Source organism: Oryctolagus cuniculus, chromosome 11, assembly GCF_051225735.1.
Source record: "Oryctolagus cuniculus isolate XC-2025 breed Fujian yellow rabbit chromosome 11, ASM5122573v1, whole genome shotgun sequence".
In the NCBI taxonomy this organism is placed as follows: Eukaryota; Metazoa; Chordata; class Mammalia; order Lagomorpha; family Leporidae; genus Oryctolagus; species Oryctolagus cuniculus.
Genome location: NC_142877.1, coordinates 67,015,121 through 67,028,197, shown reverse-complemented (window position 1 = coordinate 67,028,197; position 13,077 = coordinate 67,015,121). Strand labels below are relative to the sequence as shown.

Sequence of the window (13,077 nt, the reverse complement as noted above, 5' to 3'; positions counted from 1 at the left end):
TAGCTCCACATAACTTCTTAAAGGAAAAGGAGAGATGTGAAATCCTCTCCCCAGCATACTAAGATCCCGAGCGCAGTGCCCCACCTTGTGCCTCAGCAGAACCAGCATCCACCTATCTGACAGCACACACTAAATGGGGATGAGTCACTCACTCAACTGATTCTCTTTCCTTAACAATGTAGACACTTGGTACAGACATTCAACAAAACCCAATCAATTAAATTCAACTTTAAAAGATGAGATTACAGGGCCAGTGTGGTGGCACAGCAGGCTAAGCTGTTGCCTGCGATGCTGGCACCTTATCTAGGAGCACAGGTTGAACGGAGTCCCAGCTGCCCCACTTCTGATCCAGCTCCTGCTACTGTGCCTGGGAGAATAGCGGAAGATGGCCCAAGTGCTTGGGCCCCCGCTACCCATGTGGGAGACTTGGATGGGGTTTGGGCTCCAAGCTTTGGCCTGGACCAGCCCCAGTTATTGAGGCCATTTGGGGAGTGAATCAGTGAATAAAAGATACCCTCTTTCCCCAGCCATCCCTCTCTGTCTTTCAAATAATAAATAAGTCCTTAACAAAAAAATAATAAAAGATGAGATTACTAACATGAGGAATTTTGAAATTTCTTACAGGTGAATTAAGATGTCTCATGGAAGACAACGGAATGATGATCTGAAGATCCACCTGTGCTTCATTCATGCCAGTTTTGGAACAAGGTACAGGATGAGCATCTTAATCTGAAATCTAAAATGCCCCAAACTCCAAAACTTTGGGTGTCAATGACACAAGTGAAAAATTCCATACCATAAAACTTTGTTTTGTTTATGAAATTATCTAAAATATTATACAGAGTTATCTTCAAGTTATGGGCATATGGTGTATATGAAACAAAACAGAATATCATGTTTAGACTTGGAGCCCATCCCCAAGATACCTAACCATTTTAATGCAAGTATTCCAAAATCTGAAAAAATCCAAAACACTTCTGGTCCCAAGCCTTTTGGATAAGGGATACTCAATCTACAGCAGAAAATTCCCCCTGTTCAGTCTTGTAAAATAAGTTTATAAGCAAGGTATAGGAATTACCTCCTGCCCCTACTTTACCATCCTGCCCCAGGACAAAAAGCTTGGGTTCCTAGCAAGTTCTTTCAGGGAGCATTCAGCTAAAGACACTTGACCCAAACTTGACCCAAAGGAAAACTGGCTCCATGGAATTTTCAACTTCTAATTCAGGTCTTTCTCTATCACTTGCTTTGAAATAGTCCTTTGTTTCTGAAATAGTCCAGGGTTCCTCAAACAAACTTGTTTCCAAATAGGGCCCTGGCACAATTCCACAGCACTCAGGGTACCTGAAAACCAAAATTCCAAGAAAGACAGTTTACCAACCATCTTAGAGCCCAAGTGTGGCATGCCATGGACTCTTAGGGTTAAAAAGGAAGTTAAGCACAATTTAGTTCAGCCTTCCTCCCTCCCAGCCCACAGCCCCTTTCAGATCTTTTCCAACAGATGGTCACAATGGCACTGCTCAAACACTTCCCAATACAGTCATGCACTCTCCTGCAAGCAGATGGTTTCAAATGTTGACAGAAGTAACTCATCAAACGTCCTCTCTTGAACAATCAACAATACCCTTATAATTTCCACCACATCTCTGATTCAAGAAAGGCAACACTGGAGGCCAGAAGGTATTTAGTGCCTGTGTCATACCAGAGCTGTCTCCAGATCACAGTAAACCATTAGCACTTTGGGCTAGGTTTTTCGAGAATCTACTAACCCTTCTATTAACAGCATCTATGTTTCTTCTTAAATTGCCCTAAAGGGATTTACCAGAGACTATCAATCAAAAGTCCTGCTGAGACCTGAATACACTGTTCCACCAGCATTCTCCCAGCTTCTATACTCAACACTATCAAGAAGATATTAAAATGAACATTTCTAATAAGAAGAGTTATGTGATGTCCAGGGAGGGATGGATAAGGGTAGGGCATTTAGAATGGAAAAATATGAGAAAGGCCCAAAAGGGTCCTTTAGCTCAGAAATACTTTAAAATAAGAACATTTCTCATCTGGAGCCATTTCAAGCTTGCTGATGGATTTAGGGTCTACCATAGTCAGATCAGAGTCACTGAATTACCTTTCTTAAAAAGGTGAACACAGAGAGGAGAGTGGCTTGAAATGGCATGCGCCATTCCCTTCCTTAACATTCTGTGATACCAAGGAAACACGTCTGTTCACTGCCTTCACTACCAGCATACCCTTACACAGACATTTATATTTAACCATGGCAGAAAAGGAATTCAATTTTCTTTTTTCATTATTGACATGCTTTACCAAAAAAAGAAAACATGAAAACAGAAGTTAAAAAAAAAAAAATGAGGTTCTGGTCATCTTCACCCAGATGCTCCCTTGACAAGAGAAACACTACCACCGTGGAATCTAATCAGTCAAGCTGCAGCCTGCAGTGGCCCCTCCAGGATTCTCTTAAAAGCAGTGTAAAGAAGTGGTTCTTTCTCCTGCTACCTAAGGTTGGAAACTCCTAGAGGACAAAGACGGCATGAAGGGTCTTCACAAAGTTCACGGAAAATATGTATCATGAAAAAACCATACATGGATTTCCAAAATTTTTTACACAAAAATAAACTTAGATTTTACCCTTTTTTATTTATTTTCACTTTGTCTGAAAGGTAGAAAGAGTTGGTCAGAGATCTTCCATCCATCGGATCACTCCCTAAATATCCAAAATAGCCAGGGTTGGACTAGAGCCAAAGCCAGAAGCCCGTAACTCAATCCACATCTCCCACATGGGTGGCAGGCATTCAGGTACGTGGGCCACCATCTGCTGCCTTCCAGGGTACACATTAGCAGGAAGCTGCGTCAGAAGCAGAGGAGGCCGGCGCCGCGGCTCACTAGGCTAATCCTCCACCTTGCGGCGCCGGCACACCGGGTTCTAGTCCCAGTCAGGGCGCTGGATTCTGTCCCGGTTGCCCCTCTTCCAGGCCAGCTCTCTGCTATGGCCCGGGAGTGCAGTGGAGGATGGCCCAAGTCCTTGGGCCCTGCACCCGCATGGGAGACCAAGAGAAGTACCTGGCTCCTGCCATCAGATCAGCGCGGTGCGCCGGCCGCAGCGCACCGGCTGTGGCGGCCATTGGAGGGTGAACCAACGGCAAAGGAAGACCTTTCTCTCTGTCTCTCTCTCACTGTCCACTCTGCCTGTCAAATAAAAAAAAAAAGAAAAAGAAGAAGCAGAGGAGCCAGGACTTGAACCAGGCACATTATGGAATGCAAGCATCCCAAGCAGCAGCTTAACCACTGTACCAAATCTCTGCCCCCAAACTTATCTTTTAATTTACCCGTGAACTAGCTTTTGTGAAAATTCCCTTGTAGCCCCCATTCCTTCTGGAAAAATTTCCAGAGGGTATCCTGCTCACAGGCCATGTAAGGCCTGCAAATCATTTGTGATCTGGCCCTGCCAAGGCAACGCAGGCAGGACTCAAAATTTAATACCTCTATAGCAGGCTAATTTTTACACTGATAATTTTGTATGGCCTGCAAATGATGTTATAAATCTCCACGTGGCCTTAGGTTTCCTCACCCTTAAGTGAAATAAGATGCTTCCTTATCCTTCTAAAGAGGAGTTCAGTCTTTACAAAGAGTCATTTTAGCAAGGTAGAAGCAGTGTGCTGGGTGGTGGGGGAAAGCATGAGGCCAGGAGTCATGAACATGGCTCTCAGACCTGGGTCTGTCACTAGACAACCTAAGAAGCTGGAAAGGTACTCCCTCACCAAGCCTTCATTTCCTCTCTGTAAAGCTTCTTTTAAGCCAGTGTTTATTTTAGTGTTGTCTAAAACCACCTACCTGTGTCAGAATCACCCATAGCCCAAATATCTGTACTTTTTAAAAATAAATTTATCTAACTCCATTTTTCCATGAACTTTAAAAATGTTTATTTGAAAAGGCGGAGAGATACAGATATTACCCATCTTCTCATTCATTCCCCAAATACCCACAACGGCCATATCTGGGCCAGGCCAACACCAGGAGCCTAGAATGCCACCCAGGTCTCCCACACGGGTGGCAGAGGCCCAACTTCTTGAGGCATCACCTGCTGCTTCCCAGGGTGCATATAGCAGGAAGCTGGATTTGGAAGTGGAGCTAGAACCCGAGCCCAGGATCTCCATTATGGGTTGTGGTCATTCCAAGCTGTATTTTAAATGCTATACCAAACGCTCATCCCAAATATGTATATTTTAACCTGTTCCTGAGAGGTTTCACACACAGTCAGGTTTGAAAACCTCTGCCTCAAGACCTAATGCTCTGTCATTCATTGTATGCAGTGAGCAACCATTTCTGTTCTTAGCTCTATGCTAGGTGTCATGAAGACAGAAACCTATTGTTAAGGCATTGATACCTCCTCAGAGAAAGCAGAGAACGTACTTGAAAACCTCCCATACAGTACCAAGTAACCTGTAATTAGCATTAAATCAATTGTCAGAAATCTTTATTACTGAAGGAATAAAGAGGAGGCAGCATCACTGACAGCTAACAAAGGCTGTGCAAGGGTAGGAGAGAGGGGACTGAGCAGGGCCCAGAGGAGCACACAGGATTTTTCACAGATGAAGTATTAGGGGGAATCATGACCCACAGACACCTGGGAAGCACCAAAGCTGGGGCCAGCACAAAAGTTTCTGGTTGTAAAGTGGAAAGGAATGCCTAGGGTAGTGTTATGGTTTGACTCCCCCAACTCATGCAGGCATGTAAGACCCAAAGTGGTATGTTAACAGTTGGTAGATTAATGTCAGTGCTTGATGGAGTCTGGTGGAAGCTTGAATCAATTATGGAGTCTGAAGGTGGGGCCTATAGGAAAGGACTGGATTTGATTAGGTTGCTAGGGTAGAGCCCCAAGGTCGAATCATGATGTCTTAACAAGGAGAGACCACATAAAGGCTAGAGAAGAGTGTGCTCCCTGTGTCTCTCTGCTTCCTGGCCCACTGTGTGACCCTCCCTCTGCATGCAGTCCACCACTGGCAGCCTTCATCAGATGCCACACTAATGGAGCTGCCTGATCTTAGACTGTGAACCTCCAAAACTACAAGCTAAAATAAACCTTCTTCCTTCATAAGTAGAACCTCTCAGGTATTTTAAAGTAATGAAAAAGCAATTAATACAGACAGGAAAGGACAGCTAAAGTACACCCCCAATGTGATCTGCCCGAAAACAAACCCAAACTCCTATCCCCATAAACTCACCCTCTTCCTCCTAAATCAGAAACTTGTGGGTTGTCCTTGTCTACCCTATTTCTTTCTCCCTCATCCCTGTATTCGGTTTATATGGCCAAGACCATCTGACCTCACCTCCTAAGTATCGTTTCTGTTCAGTTCTTTTTTCTTTTTTCAGTAATGCTAATTTATTTTAATCTTGAAATATTCAAGGAAAAAATAAACTAAAAAATACCATTCTATCTTCACAATACAACATTTCTCTTTATATTGTGTCTGTTATTTATTATAATTAAACTACAAATGAAACTATAAGATAGAATTCACCAGTGAAATTTACACACATATGAAGACATTTTTCTGCCTCTGAAATCCATACTTTCCCTCCATTTTGACTTGTTGATTGTTTATTATATTTACCCTAATAGTATTTCCATCATATATTTTACATATATTATCATATTAACATTCCTCAGTCACATGCTAAATCATTAATTAATTAATTAACTATCTTTTACATTCATGCTTTTGCTTGCTGTGATCGGCTGTGACAGGTTCAGATAGGGGAATCTTTCTATTATTTAAGATGTCAAATTCTAGTTTATATTACCCTTTAGGACTAAAAGTAGGATTTGGAGAACTACAGCATTTATAAAGTAGGACGGGCAGGGCACAGTGAAAATACCACAACAGTATAGGCGCTTCACTGCTGTGATGCTGCCCTTCCAGATTTCCACAGGCACATAAGCCTTTCATAGTGTTTGTGACACTTGAATGACTATTTACACTGATTCCGAGTGGTAGAAAATAAAGATGTCAAGTATTTCAGTTATCATCTTATTTCTGGAATTCATAAACAAATTGTAAAAATGTTCCCATTTACCACCTTCTGAAGTGCTTCCTGTATACAAGGCACATTCTACACAATAAAGCCAGCCTGGGATCTGAGGAAACAAATGACACAGTCCCGGGAAGGGAGATGGAATATGGATACAAATAAGAACACGAACTACCCAAATTCTCCATATTTACTATAGAAAAATGATAGAGTTTAATATTGAAATGAGTTTCAAGTTACACAATCATTCTCACATATATTTTACAGAGCTGTTAGACAAGCAGCAGAACTAATGCACCCTAAGGACAATTAACTCAAAGTATTTCTTCCAAAATATACATGGTCCTCTACAATGGTAAAATGTACTAATATTGAATCCGCACTTTCTTTTCCTAAAAGAAAAAAGTCAAGATCTTATACAACTTGATTCAGTATATAAATTCTCAAATAATACTGAAAATACTTTATACTTTGTTTTTCCTGGGTTTTCCTGTTAATAAACATTTACTGTTTATTATGTTATCATAAATGCATCACATGACCAGCACTGCGGCTCACTAGGCTAATCCTCCGCCTATGGTGCTGGCATACCAGGTTCTAGTCTCGGTCGGGTGCTGGATTCTTTCCCGGTTGCCCCTCTTTCAGTCCAGCTCTCTGCTGTGGCCTGGAAAGGCAGTGGAGGATGGCCCAAGTGCTTGGGCCCTGCACCCCATGGGAGACCAGGATAAGCACCTGGCTCCCGGCTTCGGATCAGCGAAGCGCACGGTCGCAACGCGCTGGCCGTAGTGGCCACTTGCGGGGTGAACCAATGGAAAGAGAAGACCCTTCTCTCTGTCTCCACTGTGTAACTCTGCCTACAAGAATTGAAAGTCTCTTCAGAGTCCAAAGCAGAACTTGGCTCTTCTTCCATTTTTATTGGAATCTCCTCCTGTCTGTCATCTGGTAGCACTTCCTGAGCCGGCCGAGGCCGGCATCCTGCACCGTGGCGTGGCGCGGCGCTGTTCAGGTACAGGATCCTGTAGTCCTCGGCCACCAGGACTCCAGGCTGCTGACAACGACGTAGCTGCGCGGGCCACGGCGTCGGGGTCAGGGCGGCCGCACCCGGCCCAGCCCGGGCCTCCCCCGTGGGCCTGGGGGATCCGGGGGTCCCCACTCCGGCGAGGCGCGGGGCTCGGAGGAGGGGGCCACGGGCGCTGGGGAGGAGCGGGGGGCCTCTGTTCAGTTCTTGTCTCTGCCCTTCACTGCCTCCTCAAAGGCCTCCCACTATCAGAGATGACCCTTTCTAATCCCTCCTTCACAGACCTGTCCAGGTAGTTAATATAAAGCACAACCCAAACTATGTTCCTCCTCTCCTTAAAATGACATCCACAGCTCTTCTCCTCCCATTTCCAAGGATGCACAGAATCCCTAGAATGTCAGTAAGCATCCTTTCACAACTGCTGACCCAAGACAGAGAGTCTGGGTAGTGGGCTTCCATGCCTCAGTCCCTGAATAGTAAACTTGTGGTTTCCCTTACACGTCACACAGTATTTCATCACCATGGCTTTGTTCACACCTCTCCCTCAACCACCAACTACCCCTCAGCTCTGCACCACTTCCTCCCCTCCACACACATCCTCATGTGTGTATGCAAAGGTGCATACACACACACACAAACACACAGCTTAGCCAACTCTTCTTCATCTTCAAAGGTAAAACGAGGCACTCATTCCTTCAACTAGACATTCAATTCCTCAAGAAAGTTTTTCTTGACTTCCTCTCCTTTATCTTACCCCTTCCCCACTCCCTACTCCAACGCTGGCTTAGGCCCTGTTTTTTACTCAGCCCCCAGCCCCTATGCACACCTCTCTTGGCCCACTTCCCACACTGTATCATAGGAGAAAATAAGCTCCCTCAGAATAGACCCACGTTTTATTCTCTGTTGTATCCTTAGCACCTGCCACAGTGCCTGACATTCAGAGATGCTCAGTAAACCACTGTAGAAGCTAACAGAGCCTTGAAGACAAGGTGGAGTTAGTAATAAGGAAGCACACAAGGCTTTAGTGTGGAACACTGAAATGACTAAACTTCTAGTTGTGGACAATTGTTCTGGCAGCAAAATGCTGACTGTATCAGAACAGAGGGCACCTAGAAGGAGCTCTGAGAGTTTTGTTTAATCCAGAAAATATTTATTGCTTTAAAAAGGCAGAAAACTAACCACAGATTCTTGATAAGTGATTACTTAATTAATTAATAAATGTATTGAGCAATTCTAAATAAAAGGCATAGTGCTAAGTAATGTCCTTGTCCCCAGGAAACTTATAACATGATTAAGGAAACAAGACACAGTCTTAAGTCAAGGCAGAATATGATGGCGAAGACTCATAAGAGAAGAACAAACGAAATAAATGGCAACTCAAAGAAATGGGAGGTGACTTGAGTTGAGACCATCAGAGGCTGTGTTATAAAGGGACAGCATCTGAACCAAAACCTTCAGGAAGAAGGTACGTGTAGGGAAGGAGCAGACAAAGGCTGCACAGTGTAAGCAAAGGTATGCAGAGGGCAGATGTCCAGGCATTTCCAGGTATGTAGGACAGCTTGAGTAGATGAGAACAGGACAAGGTACAAAAGGGAAGACTAGGAACTACAGCTGAAAACACAGGCTAATGTCAAGAGCATTGGGTAACAAGTTAAGAAATCCATGCTTTGTTTTGTAGGCAGTGAATGGCCATGGAAGCTTCAAGCAGGAGGGAGAAGAGGTGATATCTCACAATCTGCTTAGGGTTTTATGAATCTGGCCATTCTACAGGATTTAAGGGAGGGACTTGGAACACACAACAATGCTCAAAAAAAAAAAAAAAAAGGCACTTCCCTCCAAGACAGAATGATCAATGAAGCAATAGCCTGGAATCTGGGAGAAAAATTAGAACCAGAACATAAATGTAAGGGTCAGATAGAACATGTCCTCCTTTGAGAATGAAGAGGTGAGAATGCAAAAAAATGCTTAGGTAGTCAATATTCTCCATAAATCAGTTGGCTGTCCACTAACAGTAAGGCATTTTGCTAAGGAAGTGGGGGTACAGGAAAGCAGCAAAAGAATGAAGCTCCTCTCTTCTCAAGACCTGAGTCTTGTTTTTGAGTCTCTGGTCTGGGCCCCAGAACCCAAAAGTGATGTGGGACATGGAACCCAACACAATGGTGAAAGTTGAAACAAAGAAAAAGGAGAGAGAAATCACAGAGAAAGAAGGGAGGAAGGCCCAAGGACAACCGTGAACATCACTCACAGTTGGTCAATGGCAAGAGGTGTGGGGAGCAACCCGGACTGGACTGAGTTACTGGAATTAAGACTTATTCTATGCATCTGCTCTCCCACATTATGGCGCTGGGAGAGGAGAAAACAGCTTCTACACAGCTGCCTCCAGTTCAGCCAATAAACTGTAGGACCTGCTCCTGATTGGAGGAGAGCAGCGTACTCGGCGTGTGGGCAGCCGAGCACGGATTGGCGGAGGAGGACTATAAAGGAGGAGAGAGACGGCATGCACCAGGAACATCTAAGGGGAACATCTGAGGGAACACCTGTGCAGCCCCCGAGAGAGCCGGCCGGCGGTGTGCCGCTCCCCTGCGGAAGTGGGGAATGTGGCCAGGGGGAACTGCCCTTCCACGGAGGTGGAAGGGTCAGTAGCCAACCCGGGAAGAACCAGCAGCAAACCCGGGGAGGGCTGAGCAGATGAAAGAACAGCGCAGGGTCCTGTGTCGTTCCTCCACGAAGAGGGGGAGCGACATAATGGTGCCGTGACTCGGATATGAAGCCTAGGCAGGGTTTGGTGTCGTTCCTCCATGAAGAGGGGGAGCGACAAAGAGGAAGCAGCAGCAAGAGGAGAGGAGAATGAATGAAGAACATGAAGAAGAAAAAGAGAATGAATCATTGGAAGAGAATGAAGATAAATTGTGCTGCTGAGAGAGCATTAACAAATCATCCATCTTGCCCACACTGTCAGGTTTAATGACTTCATGAACATGATACTGGGAGATAGAAGCATGCCAGAAAATAGCCATATCCTTCGCATTTTTCACTTTGAAATTCATGGTTTATACGTAACAGCCCGAGTTGAAAATGTCAACAAAACAAACCAAGTCACTGATTCATCTCCTCTTTTATTCTGAATTATTCCACTCCTAAAATAATTATTTTACCCCACAAGTCCCCTTTTAAAAAGGTGAAGAATCTGATTTAGAGTATCTGGTGATTTTGTTCCACTTTCATTTTTCCAGCTTATTTTTATATTACACCTACTGATCTTCCAGCAACACAGTTTGAATGGAAGCCACAACAAATACCCATTATTCATTTCCTCCTTTCTCTGGTGACACAGATTCTCATCAAGATATATATAGGCTTTTAGTCAGTCGAACCACTACATCTGAGGGCTGGCCAATGACATTTCCCAAGCATGCTGCTCTGACACTGGTTCTTCCCACAGCCCTGGGGTTGTCTGAGCCAAGGCAGGGCCATGCTACCCACCTACCTGCATGAGTTCATGGCTTTGCAGAAGATCATTCTCCAGCATCTCCTGAGTCAGGCGCCCCATGGTGCTGTAGAACTCGTCTGCTGTTTCACAGCATTCTATCTGCCTGCACGAAGAGAGGACAGGCAAAAGGACTTGAAGACACCCATGCTGTACAACAGGTGGTGCATGTACAGGGCACATACAGACCCTTGCCATCAAGTCAATCAAGCTGGCAATCAACAAAAATCAAAACCTGGGCTACACTCACAGTGCAGCTGCTGTGTGTAGAGAAAAGATAAAAAGTGCCACAGGAGGCCAGTGGGACAGTGTAGTAGGTTAAGCCTCCATCTGCAGTGCCAGCAACCCATATGGGTGCCTGTTCATGTCCTGGCTGCTTCACTTCTGATCTAGCTCTCTGGCCTGCAAAAGCAGTACAAAATGGCCCAAGTCCTTGGGCCCCTGCACCCATGTGGGAGAAGAAGCTCCTGGCTTCAGATTGGCCCAGCTCCAACCATTGTAGCCATTTGGGGAGTGAACCAGCAGATGGAAGATATTCTCTCTCCCTCTCCCTCCCTCCCTCCCTCCCTCTACCTCTCTGTAACCCTGCCTTTCAAATAAATAAATATATCTTCAAAGAAAAGATTTGTTCATTTGAAAGGCAGAGTTATAGAGGGAGGGAACGAGAAAGAGAGACAGATCTTCCATATGCTGCTTTACTCTCCAAATGACTACAACAGCCAGGTCTGGGCCAAGCTGAAGCCAGGAGCCTGGAATTCCATCCTGGTCTCCCATGTGGATAACAGGGACACAAGTACTCGGACCACCTTCCATTGTATTCCCATGACCAGGGAGCTGGAACAGAAATAGAGCAGCTGGGACTTAATGGGTGCTCATATGGGATGGCAGTGTTACAGGTGGTGGCTTAACTCTTTGGGCCACAATGCTGGTCACAAAACGCAATTCATTCTGTAGAAAGTTCCTCTACGTTAGTTTCCTTTAGTACTTTTTAAAGATTTATTTTAGAGGCAGAGTTAGAAAGAGATGGAGAGACAGAGTAATCTTAGTATACTAACAACATCATGATAGGTGAAATGGAAATACCTGGGGCTCTTTGCTTTGGATATTTCCCCCTTTCCCTTTCTGTAGAAGAAAGACTAAGTCTAACCTGCCTCACGGGTTGCAGGTGACAGATTCTTTATCTACGTACTGAGCTGGATGCAAGAAGCAGGATGTAATCTCCACCAAGCAACAGGGCCCTGAGAACTCAGGAAGTTCTACTTGTGAAACATACTATAGACTGATGACTATAGATGGACATGAGAGGACTTCAACATGTCCATGGAAAAATGAAATTAAAAGGTAAATTTACAGCAAAAAAATGAAATCCACATAAACAGCAGGTCATCAAAAAGTTCATGAAAGATGTGTATTATGAAAAAATTGTACCTGGAGTTCCAAAACATTTTGCATCAAAATCAGTTTACATTTTAATTCCATTTCCTACAAACCTCTGAAGTGCTCTGATACAAAGCTTCAGTGTTATTCAGGTGTACATAAACTGAAGACTTACACTACGCTGTTTATGGCAAGATCCAGGTTTGAGAACCATTTTTGCTATCAGGAGCTGTGTGACCATGAACCAGCTGACCACTTCCCTGGAGTAGTTTTCTCACTTGAAAAGACAGGGAGATCAATCCTGCCCACTTCTCAGGATTGCCAGGAGAAGTGCATACGACAATGTGCTTACACTGCCTAACAGAATGATGGACACTGCCGGCACGTGATGATGCATGATGGTGGCTGTCCCTTCCCCAGGACAAGCTGCACGCTCAAAACACATTTAACTACCATGAGCAAGAGCTCTGAAACATTCATTCTGTCCAATGCATGCAGTCCCTAAATGTCACACACAGTAGCCAGTTACTTTCACCAAATTCACATCTTTAGAAGCACAGGTTCTAGAGCCAGGATGCCTGGATTCAAAATCAGGCCCCTCCACTTCCTAATGGGGTAACTGACTGAGCTTCTGTGCCTCAGTTCTATTTGCAAAATGGAAATCATAATAGTGCACACCTCATAGGGTGGCGTAGAATAAATGAGTTAATACACCCAGAGTGCCAGTCCACTACAAACACTCAGTGAACACTGGCTCTTATTTACAGCTATGATGATTTTAATAATATGACATCGCTGGCACGACTATAGGAATAAATCTAATCCTACAGAAAATGAATAGATGGGAACAAGACCAGGACCACATCTTTTCCTCTTGATCCATCATTAATAACTAACACAGGATGCACATTTGGCCTAGCAGTCGAGACATGATTTAAGAGGCCCCCATCCCATATCAGAGTGTCTGGGTTGCAATCGTTGTTCCAGCTCCAACACATTAATGATTTTTTTTAATACCTGAATGAGTAACTGGTGCATCTTTGTAGTCTGTTTGCAAAATAGTTAAAAATATTGGAAGTCTCCAGGAATAAAGTCCTCATAAATAAAAAGACAGTTAAAAAAAAAAAAAAAAAGGCTTTCTAGGGACTGG

The 13,077-nt window shown here is 44.3% G+C and overlaps 1 protein-coding gene across 5 annotated transcripts in view; it reads right to left on the bottom strand.

The window, feature by feature from the left end:
* Positions 1-13,077, bottom strand: part of TBC1D30 (TBC1 domain family member 30) — a 108,061-nt gene that overhangs the window by 25,998 nt on the left and 68,986 nt on the right. For all 5 annotated transcript variants that reach the window (XM_017341953.4, XM_089308616.1, XM_089308617.1 and 2 more), the window contains one exon: positions 10,551-10,656. In XM_017341953.4, the coding sequence (XP_017197442.3) occupies positions 10,551-10,656 (106 nt within the window). The remainder of the gene's footprint in view (positions 1-10,550; positions 10,657-13,077) is intronic.